The sequence below is a fragment of the Oreochromis aureus genome, linkage group 15 (genome assembly GCF_013358895.1).
Source record: "Oreochromis aureus strain Israel breed Guangdong linkage group 15, ZZ_aureus, whole genome shotgun sequence".
Taxonomy (NCBI): Eukaryota; Metazoa; Chordata; class Actinopteri; order Cichliformes; family Cichlidae; genus Oreochromis; species Oreochromis aureus.
The window spans coordinates 24178482-24195220 of record NC_052956.1 but is presented as its reverse complement, the minus strand read 5'-3'; the positions used below and the strand labels follow the sequence as shown (position 1 = coordinate 24195220).

Below are 16739 nucleotides of genomic sequence, written 5' to 3'. Positions count from 1 at the left end.
TAAACTCTTATCCAATGAGCACGCAGTAACCTCAGTTTCTAGTCAGATCCGCCTCCCTGCATGTCAAATCCTCTTTCAAAACACCTAGATGGTGGTGGGGAAAATGCTCAGCTCAAGACTTCATGACGTGACTTAACTGATTAAGGGGTGACTATGATTATTTTTTCATATACATTCAGTTTCTGTTGGTTTTTCATCCTGTGTTTCTGATTGTCTGCTCCACCTTAACTGTTTCCACCTGTGTCTTGTTTTCTGTGCATAGCTGTTCTCGTCCTCTCTGTCTTTTTTGGATCAACTGTGCTCCTGTCAACTTTGTCCCCAGTGTGGCTTTTGGATCTTTGTTGATTTTTAAATTAAGCTTTTCTGCTTTTGTTAGCTAGCTGCATCTGCACAAATCCCTTGCCTCATAATGAGGGTTTTTCTTTCAATAGTTTTAATACTGGGACAAAGCTGATAGTAAGGTGGGTGAAAACGAGGCCACCGAGCAGAAAAATGTTGTGGTTCTACTGTAGAAAGCAGTAAAGACTTAATCATCAGGCTTACAAGCCTGTCCACATCTGCTTTGGTTACCTGCTGAAAATGAAAGCTAAACTGCTCAGAGAGGGTCAGCGTTGCTTTCTATTGAGCTTTCATGTCATGTAGCTTACAGAAAAAACCCTGAATTTCAGTGTTTGTTTTAAAAATTTGGTGATGCAAGTGCCTATGGGGACACACACACACACACACACACACACACACACACACACACACACACACACACACACACACACACACACACACACGTTTTTAAAGTATCCTGCAAAAAACAAAGAGCAAATGGAAGGATCTGCATCACAGATGTTTCTCAGAAAAACTGTTGTCATGAACTGAAGCTGCTCAGCTCTGTTAAAGAAAATCCCAAACTTTTCATAGAAAAACTTAAATTTCAATCCTGACCTCAGTGTGCTCAGTTTGCCGTGCCGAACAGTTTCAGCTTCCAGCCACACTCCTCAAATTAGAAGTGCTCATCACTCCTTTTTGTCCCATCTCCAACATGGATTTTTAAAAAAAAAATTGAAATCAAGCCATCATGACAAAAGTAATGCAATTACACCAAACACTGCCGGATGCTGAAATTACTTGATGTTATCTGTAATGTTCGTATTTTTAGAAGTCCACCGAGCTGTGAACTTTCACTCCATGGGATGAAGAAGATTTGCAGACTCTAGGGATACGTTTCTTAAAAGATGATGAGAGATGAGTTGTTCTTGAAAGAACCTGTGTGTTCTGCAGATGCATGTTTATTTGGCCAGGTCAGATAAAACCTAGAGCTGGGTTTTAGATGCTGTCTGATAGGCAAGGTGGTGAAACATGCCTTTTACGGAGTCATTGCAAAAACAGAACACACAGCAGCGATTGATGTGAACTGATGTGCTGTTACTCTACGCAGCATTGCTTTAAATACTGTTAAAGCAGCAACTTTGCTTCTGACATAAAACTGCAAAAGCAAGTTAATCCCCATAATCTCCCAGTTTTAAAAATGTCCAAATTAATGTCTTCCTCATTAGCTTGGTTCTCATTAGCTTTGCTTTTAGATGCAGCAGGTAAGAGGAAAAAGTCAGTGTAGCTGATAAACAACATTTGCTGTTTTTCTTTCTTGGAAAATGGTGTGGGAGGCGGAGGAGACCAAAAATGGAGCTAAAAGAGATTGACTATTACTCCAAATGAAAATCTCAATACACTTAACGTGGCTCAAAAAAGCCTCTTCACAAAGTGCTTCAGCAACAGTTTGATCTCCACAGATGATTTCTTCCTTCACAACAATTATGTTGAATGAGTTAAAAAAAAAAAAAAAAAAAAAATCATCAAGAATTGCTGTATTAAGCAGCAGATGCCGAGCAGGGCAGCTCTAGCCACTCGTGTCAGTAACAATATGAATTTTTACCATAGATGGTTGTACTAACATAACAAACAGGATGTCTGTGCTTCATTTTTAGTGAGTGAAACTCAACCTTTATATAACTGTTGGTCTGTTTCTTGGCAGTAATTGGCAGATAATCGTTTTTGTACCTGCACATTTTATGACTGCAGCTTTCTAACCAGGCTTGAAAGGATTGACACTCACTCTCTCTTTAAAAGTGGTTATAAAATCAAGCAATGGGTGGCACTGTGGTGTCTTTCCGTCCATCCTTTAGTCTGATCGGAGGCCTGTACAATAAGAACGTGTTTTTGTTGTTGTTTTTGTTTTTTAATGGAAAATTGATTTTTTTTTTCCTTTCAGTTTGCAACAATCACTAAATCCAACTAAAAAGCTGGTGTAAAACTATTTTAAAAAACAAGGAAATGATGACTGAGAAGGTTCAAATTCCGGCTTTATGAAATTTTGCACATTGTGATTCACGTCTGGGCTGCTTATTGTTATGAATGCTCCAACTAAAAGCAGAATTTATGATGAAACAGTAGGTTTTAAACATGGTGGAAAATGGTTGTCACTTGTGAGTCTGTTTGGTTTGGAAAGTTGAACTCTGGCCTCCCAAGCTGAGCATCAGAAAACATGTGCAGTGATCTGATAAGGTCTTTGTTTGAGGCGCGCTGATGCCTCCAGTGACCGACCTCCATTATCCAACATCAAAACAGCCCAAATGTGGGAGATGGCATAAGAAGATCTGCACAATAGAAGAGTGCAGCTCCTCCTCATGCTCCATAAAACCGCTTAACAGCCTGGAGAAATGCTTCACTGAGTCTCAGATCTGTCTGCATGGCTCATAGCAGCATCTTTCTGCTTACTTTCATATCTTCAGTGATGGTTTAAGAATCATAAATATGTGTGATACTGGCTTCTTCATCATTGTGGGGCCTTTCCGCTCCTTTGTTTTTTCTTCCTCATTCACTTTGTTCTCATCAGCTTTCCTTAAGATGCAGCAGGTTAAAGGAAAAGTCATAAAAACCTGATTCACTTAGGTTTGTAGCTGATAAACTGATTTAATTGTTGGTTTTCTCAGAAAATGGTGGAGGAGGAGACCAAAATGAGAGTTAAAAGAGAGTGAATGTTACTCCAAATTAACATTCAAGTAAACAGAATATGGCTTAAACAAAGAGAAAAGAGCATCTAAATGAATTAAACTCTGAAGCAGTGGTGCCTGCTCAGTGGTCTGCAGGTTGAAGAACAGACCTGAAGTATAACCGTGAAGATGTTCATGTGTATTCAATTTTTTTTTTTTTTTTTTTTTAAGGTTGAGCTGTTGGTTCAGCTTCATGGTCCTTTCATGGAAGTTTTCAGACTCTCTGTGTCTCTAACGTCGCCCTGATCTCACCTCTCCGCTTGCTCTGATAACACATTCCTGCTGGCTGCAGTAAGCTTGTGGATTCGCATCACCAACATGTCGACCCTGATGATGTAATTCCCAGCAGAGATCCCACTGGCTGATTACAAGGCTCTGTTTGTGTAACAACGGTCACAGACCACTACAGCTACACAAAATAAGTGTTGAGAGACGAGCTTATGAATCTGTTGACTCTGGAAGACCCCCACCAAAAACAAGCTAAGATCCTTCAATGAAAACTTGTCCACCACAGTGCACCAGCAGGGTTTACATCCATGTACTTTGAGCTACGGCTCAGCATTTTGCAGAAAAACCTGCCATTTAGAGACTTCTAGACTTGATCTAAGCAATAAGTTTAATTCATTTGGCTAAAATAAAACAAACCAGCGCTGCAAGCAAACAAATGTTCATTAACTAATGAAGGAAGAAATGTCCAAAAGGTTGTGATGTAAAAATTAACTTTACCTCACAGAATCCAAGCTCCAGCTCTTGTTTTGATCTCCTCCATTGCCTGCTGGATGATTTTCATGTATTTTTTAAAATTTATTTATGGAAACGACTTGTCATCATGACTGCTATGTACTACAGAAATACAAATTTCAGTGGCTTTAATGAAGGGGAAAACTGTTATCCATATAATATCATCGATCTGCATCGATTCCTCGTTTTTAAACATGCTTTGAGGGGTTTGTCATTTAAATGTAATTTTATCGGTGATGGGGGAATCCAACTGTCTCGGCAATATGGATTTCTCAGTTTTCGTCATGACCACCCAGAGGGCCCTGAGCCCAGTGTGGTTATGGGTTAATGTGGTTTAAGACATCGACGTTTTGACCGATAAATCAGGCTTGTCTTTAGAAAAATGTAGGTTTGATCCTCTGTAATTTCACAGTGGTGGAGATTTTCCAGTTTGTGTCAGAACATGAACTGTGCCTCCTCTGTATCAAAGCGCTCCCGTTGACTCCTCTGTTCAGCACGTTAATGGTAATTACTGCAACTATTATTAGCTTGAGATCAGCATCTCCTGGTCCGATGTTTGCTGTGGGCTCAGCCTGGCTCGGGTTTATGGTTGTTTGGGGCTCTCTTCCTTCTCTGTGACAGGCTTCGGTTAGTGCTGAGGCTATGAATAGACCCAAACACAGAGAGAGGCTTTCTGCAGAGCCATCATCTGCCAACAAGGCAGTAATGACAGATAATGTGTCCTGTGAGCATGGGGGAGCAATCGGAGTAAAATTTGGGAGGAAGGGAAGAATTTTAATGTGCAAACACGCATTCAAAAGCTGCACTTGGTACGATTTGAATCTGAAATGAACTTGTTTTTAGTCTAAATGGTGTAAAAGCCTCAGAGCTTTTCTCATGTAGGCTCGGCATAGATGGTTGATATCTAAATGGATGTTCAAAGCAGTCGAAACTCCCAAGATGGTTAAAACCAGGCCTTTTCAAATACTGGGGTGCAGCAGGTGAAGTGACACTTCAAACCTGACTGGAGCTCTTAGCTAGCATCGGCAGCAGCATTGCTATGCTCGCTAACCACAGATGGTCAAAAAGATGGAGGTGAAAAGTGAAGGTAGAAGTGTCTTGAACTTGGCAGACGTTGCAAAAAGACTTGAGCTCTCAGTCTCTGGCCTTCAGCAAAATCTTTATGGGCTCAATCAGTTTTTCTTAATCTTACAAAATCACATTTTGTATTTCACCAAGATTTATTTAAAAAAGCAAAAAAAAAAAAAAAATTAAAAAATTAAACCTCATAAATTTGCTTGCCAGATGTTTGGATTTGAGGGATTGGTGTAGAGTCTGCAGTGATGTGAATGCTGCGTTGAAGGTGAAGCTCTGGATTTTGCTGGTTATTGCACGTTTCAAGTGACTGGAAGAACGAGACTGTGGATGTGAGCGTGCTTCCTGTCAAGGATGTTTGGACTCCTCCTTAGATGTCGGGTCAGAAGCTCAGAGTAGAGCTCCTATTCTACTTTAAGGAACCAGCAGAGGTGGTTCAGCATCTGACCTGGACACCTCCCAGGTGAGGTATTTTAGGCATGTTGGGTTGGAATGAGGCCTGGTGGCAGTCACCAGAGAGACTGTATCACTCAGCTGGTCGAGGGACACCTCGGTGAGAAATCGATAACGCATCAGATCTTTGAGCAGAACTTATTAAAAAGTCCTTGGTGATATTAATCCCTAATCCTATGAGAGTACTTCCTCATTTTCCTCCAGTATTTCCTCCCCTGAACGGCAGGATAGGCGTTTGCTTTTTCTGAACTTAAAAAAAAAGAAAAAAAAGAAAAGAAAAGAGATTACATTCATGGTTTTTATTCATTTAAAATATAGAGCTGAGAAAGTAATTTCCCAGATCTCTAAATTACAAACATCCAACAAAAGTGTAAGTATCGAAGCCACAAAACACAGGCAGTTACTGTACAGTGTGGCTTCTTGTTCCTGTGGTATTTATGTATCACATGCATTTGGAATAATGAAGAGCTGTAAGCATCTGTAAGCTCTTTGCACTGCTCATATTTGGCTCATTTAGCAGCCTCTGCAGTGCAAACCACAGGCCTTTTCTGTCTGCAACACACACACACACACACCCTTTAGCCACTATGGAGAAATATATTATTATATCCATGTCCTTTCCCTTTGCACGATACCAGGGGATTATAATGAGAAAGGCTGTGGAACTCTGGCATTGTCCTCTCCCAAACAAAAACTCCCGCCTTGCATTGTTGCCTTGTTTCTGTAGAAACGCTGCAGGGCTGTATGGTGGGTAGCAGAGGGTTAAAACTGGAGCCAAAGTAAAGATGAGGAAAAAGAAATTTGAACTTGAAAGTGGACACATTATGTGAGTCATGTCACCTGCTGTCCAGTCGTGCCTTCTTCCCCAGAGGGAAAGCCAAACAGTAAAGAAGACTTGAACCTTTCCTCCTCCCCCACTTTGGTGTCCAAACAAGGGCAGGGCCTCTGTGTCCATATATGGATGGGTGGATGACATCACCATCCAGCAGAGCGGTGCCGTTTAGCACGACATCCACCTTTTTCATTGTCCTCCGATGAGCTGTTTGGAATGTGATGCCTAATTCCGAGTGGAGTTGGGGCCCCTCCTTCCTTCCCTTCCCTCTTTGACCCCCCCCCCCTCAGGAGACGCTGAGCAGTAGTCTGGCTGCTGCTCAACTTTTAAAAACACCCTCAGAGATGGATCAGCAAGCACTGCAGCCCAGCCGGTGGGTAAGTTCACTTTGGAGGGGAAGAAGTTTTTGACCCTGGAGGATAAAGTTGTGAAGGTGTATGCATAGAGGTTGGAGGTTTGTCTTTTGATCCAGTGCTCAGCTGATGTATCCCAGTGTCTTATGTAACTGCTGTAAAGTGTCTTTCTCAGACCTGCAGGGACTCCTGCAGAGATCAGTTAAACATCTACAAATAAAAGCTCAGTTCTCAGTTTTGTAGGCCACTGTGCAGTGCTGTGCTGCTGTGCTGATGCCATTTTTTAAATCTGTGAAATTGCTCCATTTACCTTCCCGTCTTTGCAAACTGTGTTCAGAATAAAAATGAAAGGCAACTATTAGTTTGTAATTTTTAGGGGAGATGAGTTGAAAATGTAGCCACACAGAATGGAAAATGTTTATTATCAAAAAGAAAAGTTCTACTCGACTTGATCTACTTTACAAACTCGCAGAGGTAAAACAATCCTGGAATAAAATGACATGAAAAAAGGAATTCATAACTAAAAGTAGACCAAAAAAAAAAATATTATTATTCTCACTTTTGAGAAACGGAAAACGTAACTAAAAACAATATTGTGCACTTACAAAACTAAAGTACAATATACAAATGACAAATTATCTATTTGATCAGAAATACGAGCTTTAGGAGATGCAGATGATGCTTGAGACTTGCATGTCCGTATGACGGGGATGGCTGTGAGTGTGTTTTATAATGCCTCTTAAGAACATCTTATATATTGCCCATAGATGTGTTTACATACGTACACATTTGAGTATATAATAATCATTATTTTTTGTTTGTTTTTAAGGAAACAAATACAAACTACATTAAAAAGTGCAAACCCAATGTAGCAACTTACTGAAAAATTAAATTGGCAAAAATTAAACTGCCATCTCATAGGTGGCATTTATGCACTTGGATGTTTTTGGACTACCATCCCAAGAATATATTAAATTGAATTGGCTTTTTTTACTCTACAAACAATTCATGTTTGGTCAATGAAAGCAAGTGCTCCAACAGTTTTTTTTTTTAGCAGAGATCAAATAAGATCTTTCACTGTCTTTCTTTTTCAGACTCAAAAGGCTTTTGGAGCAGGAGAAGGCTTACCAGGCTCGTAAGGACAAGGAGCACAGCAGAAGGCTAGAGAAGGTCAGAGCAGAGCTGGTGAAGCTCAAGTCCTTTGCCCTGATGTTGGTAGACGAGCGGCAGCTGCACATCGAGCAGATTGACCAGCAGAGCCAGAAGATCCAGGATCTCACTCAGAAGCTTCAGGAAAAAGAGCAGCGACTGGTGTCTGTTAGCGACACCGCCAAGGAAAGCAGCCAGAACGTCCTAAAGCTGGAGGCCGAACTAGAGCAGAGAGCAGCAAAGTTCACACAGGAGCATGAGGAGATGACCGCCAAGCTGGCGAACCAGGAGTCCCAGAGCCGGCAGCTGAGGCTGAAGCTGGCTGGGCTGACACGCAAGATTGAAGAGCTGGAAGAGAGCAACAAAGTTCTGCAGAAATCAGAGGAGGACCTGCAGGAGCTGAGGGAGAAGATCAGCAAAGGAGAGTGTGGGAATTCTTCTCTCATGGCCGAGCTAGAGAATCTGCGTAAGAAAGTGTTGGAGATGGAGGGCAAAGATGAGGAGATTACCAAAACAGAGACTCAGTGCAGGGAGCTGAGGAAGAAGCTGCAGGAAGAGGAGAACCACAGCAAGGAGCTGAAGTTGGAAGTAGAGAAACTCCAGAAGAGAATGGCTGAATTGGAGAAACTGGAGGCTGTCTTTAACAGGAGCAAAACGGAGTGCTCACAGCTTCACGCAAACCTGGAAAAAGAGAGACGCGTCGTGAAGGATTTGGCCGGTGAGCTGGACATGATGAAAACCCGGATGAAGGAACTCGAGTCCTCAGAGTCCAAGTTTGAAAAAGCAGAAATGACCCTTAAAGACGAGCTCATGAAGCTGAAGTCCTTCACAGTTATTCTGGTAGATGAACGCAAAAACATGGCAGAAAGACTCAAACAGGAGGAGCTAAAAAGTGATGATTTAAGTAAGATGTTCAAAGCAGAGCAGGGGAAGGTGACAGAGGTCACAGAGAAGCTGATAGAGGAGAGCAAAAAAGTTCTGAAATTCAAATCGGAGATGGAGATCCAGGTGACGACGCTTACCAAAGAGAGAGATGAGTTAAAGAATAAACTGGCAGGTGAAGAGGAAAAGTGTAGGGAGCTAAATGGCAAGCTGAGTGGGATGAAGATGACGATAGACAGACACGAGGAGACTGAGAGGGAAATGCAGAGAAAGTGGGCCAGCAAGGAAAATAACCAAAATCCAGAAGAAGACAACAAAGTAAGAGAGCTCACGCTAGAAATCGAAAGACTGAAGAGCCGGCTCAAACATCTTGAGGTTGTTGAGGGAGATTTGATGAAAACCGAAGATGAGTATGATCTGCTTGAAAAGAAATTCCGGACAGAGCAGGATAAAGCAAACGCTCTCTCAAAGCTTCTGGAAGAGATGAAAAGTCAGATTGCCCGAAACAAAGCCATAGAGAAAGGAGAAGTCATGAGTCCTGAGGCTGAGCTGAGAATTCGCTGCAAGATGGAGGAGGCCAAAACCAAAGATCTGCAGGCAGATGTTCTGGCTTTAAAGGAGAAAATCCACGAGCTGATGAACAAAGAGGACCAGCTCTCCCAGCTGCAGGTTGACTTCTCTGTCCTCCAGCAGAGGTTTATGGAGGCAGAAGAGAAGAATAAGAGCATGAGCCAAGAAATGCAGAACCTCAACAAGGAGCTTGAAGCCGCCAAGCGGTACAGTCGTGCCTTGAGGCCCAGCATGAACGGCAGGAGGATGGTGGATGTCCCAGTTACCTCCACAGCCGTTCAGACAGATGTGATGGCCAGCGAGCCTGCGGAGGATGAGACGGCAGCGGGCTTTATCCGGAAATCAGTTCTTGAGGAGAACCACTTGATGAGTAACCTCAGGCAACACAGTCTCAAGAAGCCAACAGTTCTCGAACGATACCCTCCAGCTTCAGCAGAACTTGGAGCCAAAAAGTCTTGGATACCCTGGATGAAAAGGAAGGAGGCCATCACACTGACTCAGACCACTCCTGAGAAGACCAATGGGGTCTCTTCGCTTTATCCACCGGAGGCAACCATGTCCCAAAAACCGGGTCAGCCACTTCATATCCGAGTGACGCCGGATCACGGGAATAGCACTGCCACCTTGGAGATCACCAGCCCCCGAGCTGAAGATTTCTTCTCCAGCACCACCATCATCCCGACTCTCGGTCTTCAGAAACCCCGCATCACAATCGTCCCTAAACCCACGACCGTGACCTCAAAGACCAAAACCTGTGACAGAATGGAAGGTCTCAATCGATCCAAATCTCCTGTCACAATCACCACCATCTCCAGAGCAAAGAGTCCAGAGAGGAATGGCGGGAGCAGCCATCAATCACCGGTGTCCATCATCACGGTCAGCACCACCCCTGTGGCTGAAGCGTGCGCTTTATCTGAGCCTCACGAAGTTTCCACAGGCCGCACAGTAATCAAGGTGACCCCAGAGAAGCAGCCTGGAACTACACCTGTCAGGAAATACAACAGCAACATCATCACAACGGAGGACAACAAGATCCACATACACCTGGGTCCACAGTTTAAGAGGCCGTCTGAGGCCTGCAGCAGTCCTGTGCTGACACTCAGGCCAACTGGCCTGAGTTCAGAAAGCAGAGAAACGGGAACAGTTCTCCGCTCTCCACGCCAAGCCTCGATGGGGAAAACCACTCCGAGCAAAATGACAAGCAGCATAACGATCACGCCCATCACCTCGGCCGCCTCCAGGCCGACACAGTCAGTGGTGAGATCATTAGCTCTAATGTCCTCCATCTGTCTCTTTCCCTGAATACAAACCTAGAGGCATGAATATCTTCCTCTTTGTTTCCAGCAATGTCTGAAATGTTTCTAATTTTTTACGTTTCAGTTGCTTCTGAAATGTTTCAAAATGAAAACAGGTGGTCTGTGCTTCCTAGATAGCACTCTGTCCAGGTATTAAACACTGAATTTGTGAATATATAATCTGAACTAACCCCAGAATGATTTACCCAGAACTGCTCAACACTCTAGAGAGACTTTTCCTACACAAGCACAAATTTACAAACTGACAAGTTCACTTTTTTAAACTAAGTTAAAGCAGCTACTGAGCACTGAAGGTGTTTGACTTTTGAGCACTTAAGATTTACATTTACCAAAGTCAACTCAACATAACCCCAACAAACTGGTGTGAAAAGGTCCAATAAGCGTTGATTTGGTCAAATCAATACATTCAGGTGAAAATCTGGTTTTGTGGACATTCAGGTTAAACTGCTAAACAATTTTACCTGAAAAAAGATATCAATAAATGTTTAAATGAGGATTTATACAATAAAGAATTAGTAAGAAAACAGTATACCTGTACAACCGAGACACAAAAAAGACCCCAATGACTGCTGGTCTGATGGACAAAGAAAAAAACTAACATTTAACGATGCTAAAAACTAAACAGCTGATTCCTAAAAGTGTATTTAAGTACAACAAAACCACCCCATTAAATATGCATAATTAAACCTCAAATGGGTGTGTTAGTAGTTGTTATTTTAACCTTTGAGTCTGACTGACTCACCGTTAGAGCCAGCCTCAAGTGGTCACTACAGGAACTGCAGTTTTGTGGTACTTTGGCTTGATTTTTTTTGGGCCCAGAGGTGCAGAATAATGAACGCCAGCTGCAGTGAACTACATAATATCATCATATAACAGAAATGGAAAAGTTATCACAAAGCAATACAACATTCAGTGTACTGTATTTTCCGCACTATAAGGTGTACTTAAAATTCTTTAATTTTCTCAAAAGTCAACAGTGCACTTTATAATCCGGTACGCCTTATGTATAAATTCTGGTTGTGCTTACTGACCTCGAAGCGACTTTATGTGTACACGCCGCTGAAAAATCTGTCAAAAATTTTTTTAATACGACTTTGGTAAGCTACGAAGCCGCACCGCTTGATGGATTGTCGGAGCATTACGGCTATCGTAGTCAGGAGCCTCGCAGAGTAACCTGGGTCCAAAACTCCGTCCGCTTCAGGTGGCAAAGTCAAACGAACACTGCGGCATCACTGAGAGTTAAAAACTGTCTAAATTCTTTCATCTTTAATAAAATGATCAGCGTTGCTGCTTTACCAGGTGTAACAATTAAGTTTAACATCCAGGCATCAATGAAAACAGAATTTATTAAATTTAACAGAGTTAGAAGTTAGCAGGAAGTTAGCTCGCTAGTTTCCACCGAAACGTAATATATCATGTTCTGACTGAGAGATTTCTGAAAAAATTAAAACGTACAGCTCTGCTATCACTTCCAACATAAATGAAGACAGAAAACTAAACAGCAGTGACAGTTGTAGGGTTACTGAAGTTGGGCTAGCTGGTATATAATGATGTGCTACGTGATCACTGGCTGTGTCAACTATGTTAGCATAGCATAAACACAGTGAAGCTGGAGGATGAACGCTAACTTTTTTCCACTCAATAAAAGTTAACGTGAGGGTACCCAATGGTCAGGGACAAATGCAATCGCATGGTAGGATGCTGTAAACACAGTGACCAAACTTCAGTCAGGAGAATACGAGGTTAGTCATTAATATACTGCAACAACATGAGAATAGAGCAGCTGCAAGAGAATTCAACATTAATGAATCAATGGTATGGAAGTGGAGGAAGCAAGAAGAATGAGTTGAGTAATGTTTGACTTATCTGACTGTTTTGTTTCGCTTAATGCGCCTTATGGTCCGAAAAATACCGTGCTTTATGTACCTAATCGTTAGGAGTCCCCCCCCCCTCCCGAAATGACCCACCGTCACTCAGTCCACTGATCGTGTATCGGGGCCACCAAGCATGCTTACTGGGGAGCTCACATTCTCACCATCCCTGCTTTAGTGAAATCAGTGACACGGTTAATAAAACGATTAAAAGATCCTTGTCTCTGCCTCATGCTGGTTTTGTCTGTTTTTTTTCCCCCCTTCTTCCTTTTCTAGCCCGGTGCAGATGTGCAGTGCAGTCGGAGCACCGCCACACGGATCCCTGTGTCAAAAGGTATGAAACCAAGCAGCAAGGTGGTCCTGGGCGTGTCCACGGTGACAAGGTTAGAGTCACGGGCTGAGAGCCACGCGATGAAAATCGAGCTGAGGAAGCCGACCGTGTGTGGCTTGGCCTCTGCGGCAGCAGGAAAGAGCTGAGGGCCGGTTCACCACCAAATCCCCAAATCTGCTGCCAGAATAGAGACGCAGAACACATCTGTGTGCATTCACTATGGGACTGTGTGTGATGTTGCCTTTTACCACAGCTTAGCTTTACAAACGTCATTTAATGTGCTACCACTCATGTTTTCAGATAATATTCATGTAATTTAATTGCATGAGAAAGCTTTGCTGATTTGATTAACTCCATCTCGACGCTCCTTCATAGATGGTTCAGATTTTTAATGCCATCATCATATTTTTATAGCATGTTTATTTCACCGCAGCTCATGGAGGTTTCCGGTAACCGAGGCGCTGACTGTGAATTGTTTGTGACACGCACCAAAATAAAAACTATTTATCTCTGAACCAAGTACGGCTTTGCTTCGTAACTTCCATCTTTGTGACTGCGTGGTGCCTGTGCAGCTTCCCGAGCAACCACGAAAACTAATTCTCTGAACTTGATTCCACATCCTGGGTAGAAGTAAAAATGCATTTCATGTAAGATGTTTGTACTCCTCACCTTTAAGTAGCCTGGATTTGGCCTTCATCACAGGTGTGCAGAGTAATGGTTTCTTCCGGTTTTAAGTGCATTTGGGAATGTGAGCAGTTGGAAAGATGCATGTGGACCTCAGCCTGGGAAGTAAAGGAAAACATGAATAAAGTTTTGACACTAAAGATAATTAAAGTTATCTGGTAAAGGGATTTATTGTCAGTGTTCACTGCATCGAGTTGCCTGCTGTAAATACTGGTACCATGGAAACAGAGGGACAAGGTACATCATGAGTTGGTGACCTGTGAGTCTCTTTGGCTCTAATAGGATCATTTACTAAATGAGCATCATATATAAATAGCAGCTGAGATCATAAATTCATCAGGAAAGTGTTCACCTGGGTGAAGTCGGCCCATTTCTCACGGACTTCTTTTTGTAATCACAGGAGTCGCCCCCTGCTGGCCATTATTCAGAATGGTTTCCACACCGGCCTCCTGTGAGTGTTAGTCCACATTGTGAGCGTTCACCTCCCTCTTGTGGACAAGTGCACATAAACAGACTGAGTTGAGATTCACTTCAGCAAGAAACTAATCACATTTAGAAATCTGACATCTCTAAACTGCCTCAGTGAGGCAGCAGCAGACTCACGCTTCCTCTAATGATTGTCTCACCGCAGGCTGAACAAAGCAACAAACACAATTACCTGCTGACTGTGTAATCTGCCAGGAGACGTGGAGAGATGCTGTGATCTGTGATCTGAACAAGCAACTGTGCTGCCACTTAATTAGAGTGAATCAGGAAGGTGGAGAGTGTGAGATATGCTGATGTAAGGAGGAAAGAGGATGATGCCAGGATATTAAAGACTGCAGCTGGAAAACAGGAGGGTAAACATGATCAATGTTTACCCTCCTGATCAGAGCCTGCTGCTTAGAGATTTGGGGGGGGATCAAGTCCTTTGGGGGGGGATCAAGTCCTTTCTGGGAACAACATCAGAGGCTGAACAGGATTATGAAAATCATAGCTGGGCTGAGCCGGGCACACTCCTCAGAGAAAACTACTCAGAACCAACATGCAGGACTTTTCTGCTGCAGTCCAGCTGCAGAGCTGAAAAACTGCTGGGAGTGGGCCGGCCATTACAGTGTCTAACAACTAACAATCATTTACAGGTCTGACTCATCTGATTGTGTCTTCTTTTACTCATTTATAACTAGATTTATATAATATATCCAACTATATCTAGGCTACACTCAAATAAAACAGATGAAAAGTCGACAGATTCATCAGTATATATATTGTCACTTTATTTAATGGACTGGTTTTTATAAAGTGCTTTATTTACTCTATTTGAGCACTTTGAGCCCTTTATACATCTTTCACACCCTTTCACACACATTCACACTCTGATGAGCACATCAGGAGGAACTGAGAGTTCAGTATCATGGCCAAGGATACCAGGGATTGAACAACAGTAGATCACCCGCTGAGCCACAGCCATTCCTGATTAACAGACTTATTATCATACTAGGATGATACAAATAAAATTGTCAAGAATTGAAAAAGAGTGAGAGCTAGTCTGAGGCAGTACAGCGGCTTTTAAAACCAATCCAGAATCTAACAGGTAGCCCCTTTAAAGGCCCAGTGTAGGTGCAATTTGTGCACTTCTATTTATGCAAGTCAGCACCCATGCAGCTGATTTATTGCACTCCTCATTAACCCAGAAAGCAGGGCAGGACAGGAGTCTGGCCTCCTGTTATATAGCGTGGTTCAGTTGCTCCGATGTGTGCTATTATAACCTTTAGTGCAGATGAGAAATTTTTACTGTTTTTCCAGACTTTAGATCAAGGTGACAATATTTTCATGCCAAAGAGAGCAAGACGCATTTTCGATGTTGTTACCTGAGACGGAGATAGAGATGCTCTGACGGATATTATGTTGTGCTCATTTTTCAGATATTTCTCCTCCTGCATTTGCTTCTACTGATTGATCTCCTCACACCCTATGCACACGTGAATCATTCAGTAACTCAACACAACTTTATTTATGAAGCACAGTTAAAAGCAACCGATGCTGACAAAAGTTTTGTAGAAAAGACAAAATTTATGTAAGCTGTAAGTTTAAAACAAGTTAGAGGTAGAGTTTGGACAAAACCAATAACAAAGCTATGTTTCATTTCTAAAATCTTTTATACATATGAAACTGCCTCCTGCTCTAAAGCTGATGAGCTGTCTAAGGGGAACGTGATGACTAAAAGGAAGGTTTTCGTGTCTGTGTGTTTTTCACCACAGGTTCACTGATGGACGCTGGCACAGTAAACTGGCGTCGCTGAGCCATGAAGAATGGTGAAGATGATGGGAGACTTTTAACAACAAAAACAAGAAGAAGAAAAAAATCAGAAGCTTCAGTACATGATGCAAACAGTCACACCTCCCACTTCTGATGATTCCCATCCCCCCCTTTGTGTTCACAAACAAACACCTTCCATTAGTGGAATAAATTAACACCATAAAATGGAATTATTATTATTTGGGGGCTTTTTATCCTTTATTATAACAGGGAAGCCAGGAGAGAGAGGAGTGGGAAAACACTCAGTTAATTCAGATGTGGGGCAATCGCCTTGTGGCTTCTTTGTATCTGCTCAACCCAGTGAGGTGTACTGGCACGCTGTTTTACCTGCTTTAATACATTTTAAATGACAAATATTTAAAAACACATTTGAGGCTTTTGAAGTTACATTTATGATTATTTGGCATCAAATCGTTAACAATTTTAGTCCGTATTGCCAGGCAGGAGCAGAGGTTCATGGACAGAGGATTGGTGTGAAAGAGAATGATAGGATGAGATAGGATGATGTAGAGGCACTGTGGTAATCCACTGTGGCGACCCTTAAAGGGAGCAGTGGAAAGAAGAAGAAGTGTTCTTTCTTTTCTTTCTTTTTTGCTAAATCAGTTTTAAAACATACATGAAATGAAATAAAAACAAAACAAAACAAACAAACCTGTTTTGAAAGCTGCTGAATATCCTGCAGAAGACATGAAGATAATGAATGACACACAGTGTCTCTGATGGTTTATTTGCCATATTATTTATGTGGATATAAACATATGCATACAGTGCTTGGAAATTTCAATTCGAATCCTTGAATATCTTGCTTTTTGCTATTCTTTTTCAATATACATGTATGCTGTTTGAAGCCTATGTGATGGCTTTCTGAGACTTTATTCACACACACGGATATTCTCAGTGAAGAACTTCTTCATGCTGATAGAATTAAATCTGTCAATAAAATTCTACCAACAGTGAAATTAAAGACTTATTTCTGATTTTCGACGTTGTATGACTAATAACGATGCCTTTAAGTGATTCACGTAAATCTTAATTTCATGTTTGGAAATTGAATTCAATTCTTCGCCATTCCAGCAAGAAATAATAATAAAACCATCGCTGTATCACTCGTAGCATAAAATAATTGTAATTAGATACTCAACAG

At 42.0% G+C, this 16739-nt stretch overlaps 1 protein-coding gene across 2 annotated transcripts in view; it reads left to right on the top strand.

The window, feature by feature from the left end:
• Positions 1–16523, top strand: part of LOC116329562 (filamin-A-interacting protein 1) — a 52337-nt gene extending 35814 nt beyond the window's left edge. Inside the window, exons 5-7 of one of the 2 annotated variants that reach the window (XM_031751610.2) lie at positions 7589–10352; positions 12559–12616; positions 15538–16523. In XM_031751610.2, the coding sequence (XP_031607470.1) occupies positions 7589–10352; positions 12559–12616; positions 15538–15578 (2863 nt within the window). In that variant the 3' untranslated portion in view covers positions 15579–16523. Of the gene's footprint in view, positions 1–7588; positions 10353–12558; positions 13129–15537 lie in introns of those variants that run through there. The other variant, XM_031751609.2, reaches the window with a different exon arrangement.
• Positions 16524–16739: the final 216 nt, after the last annotated feature.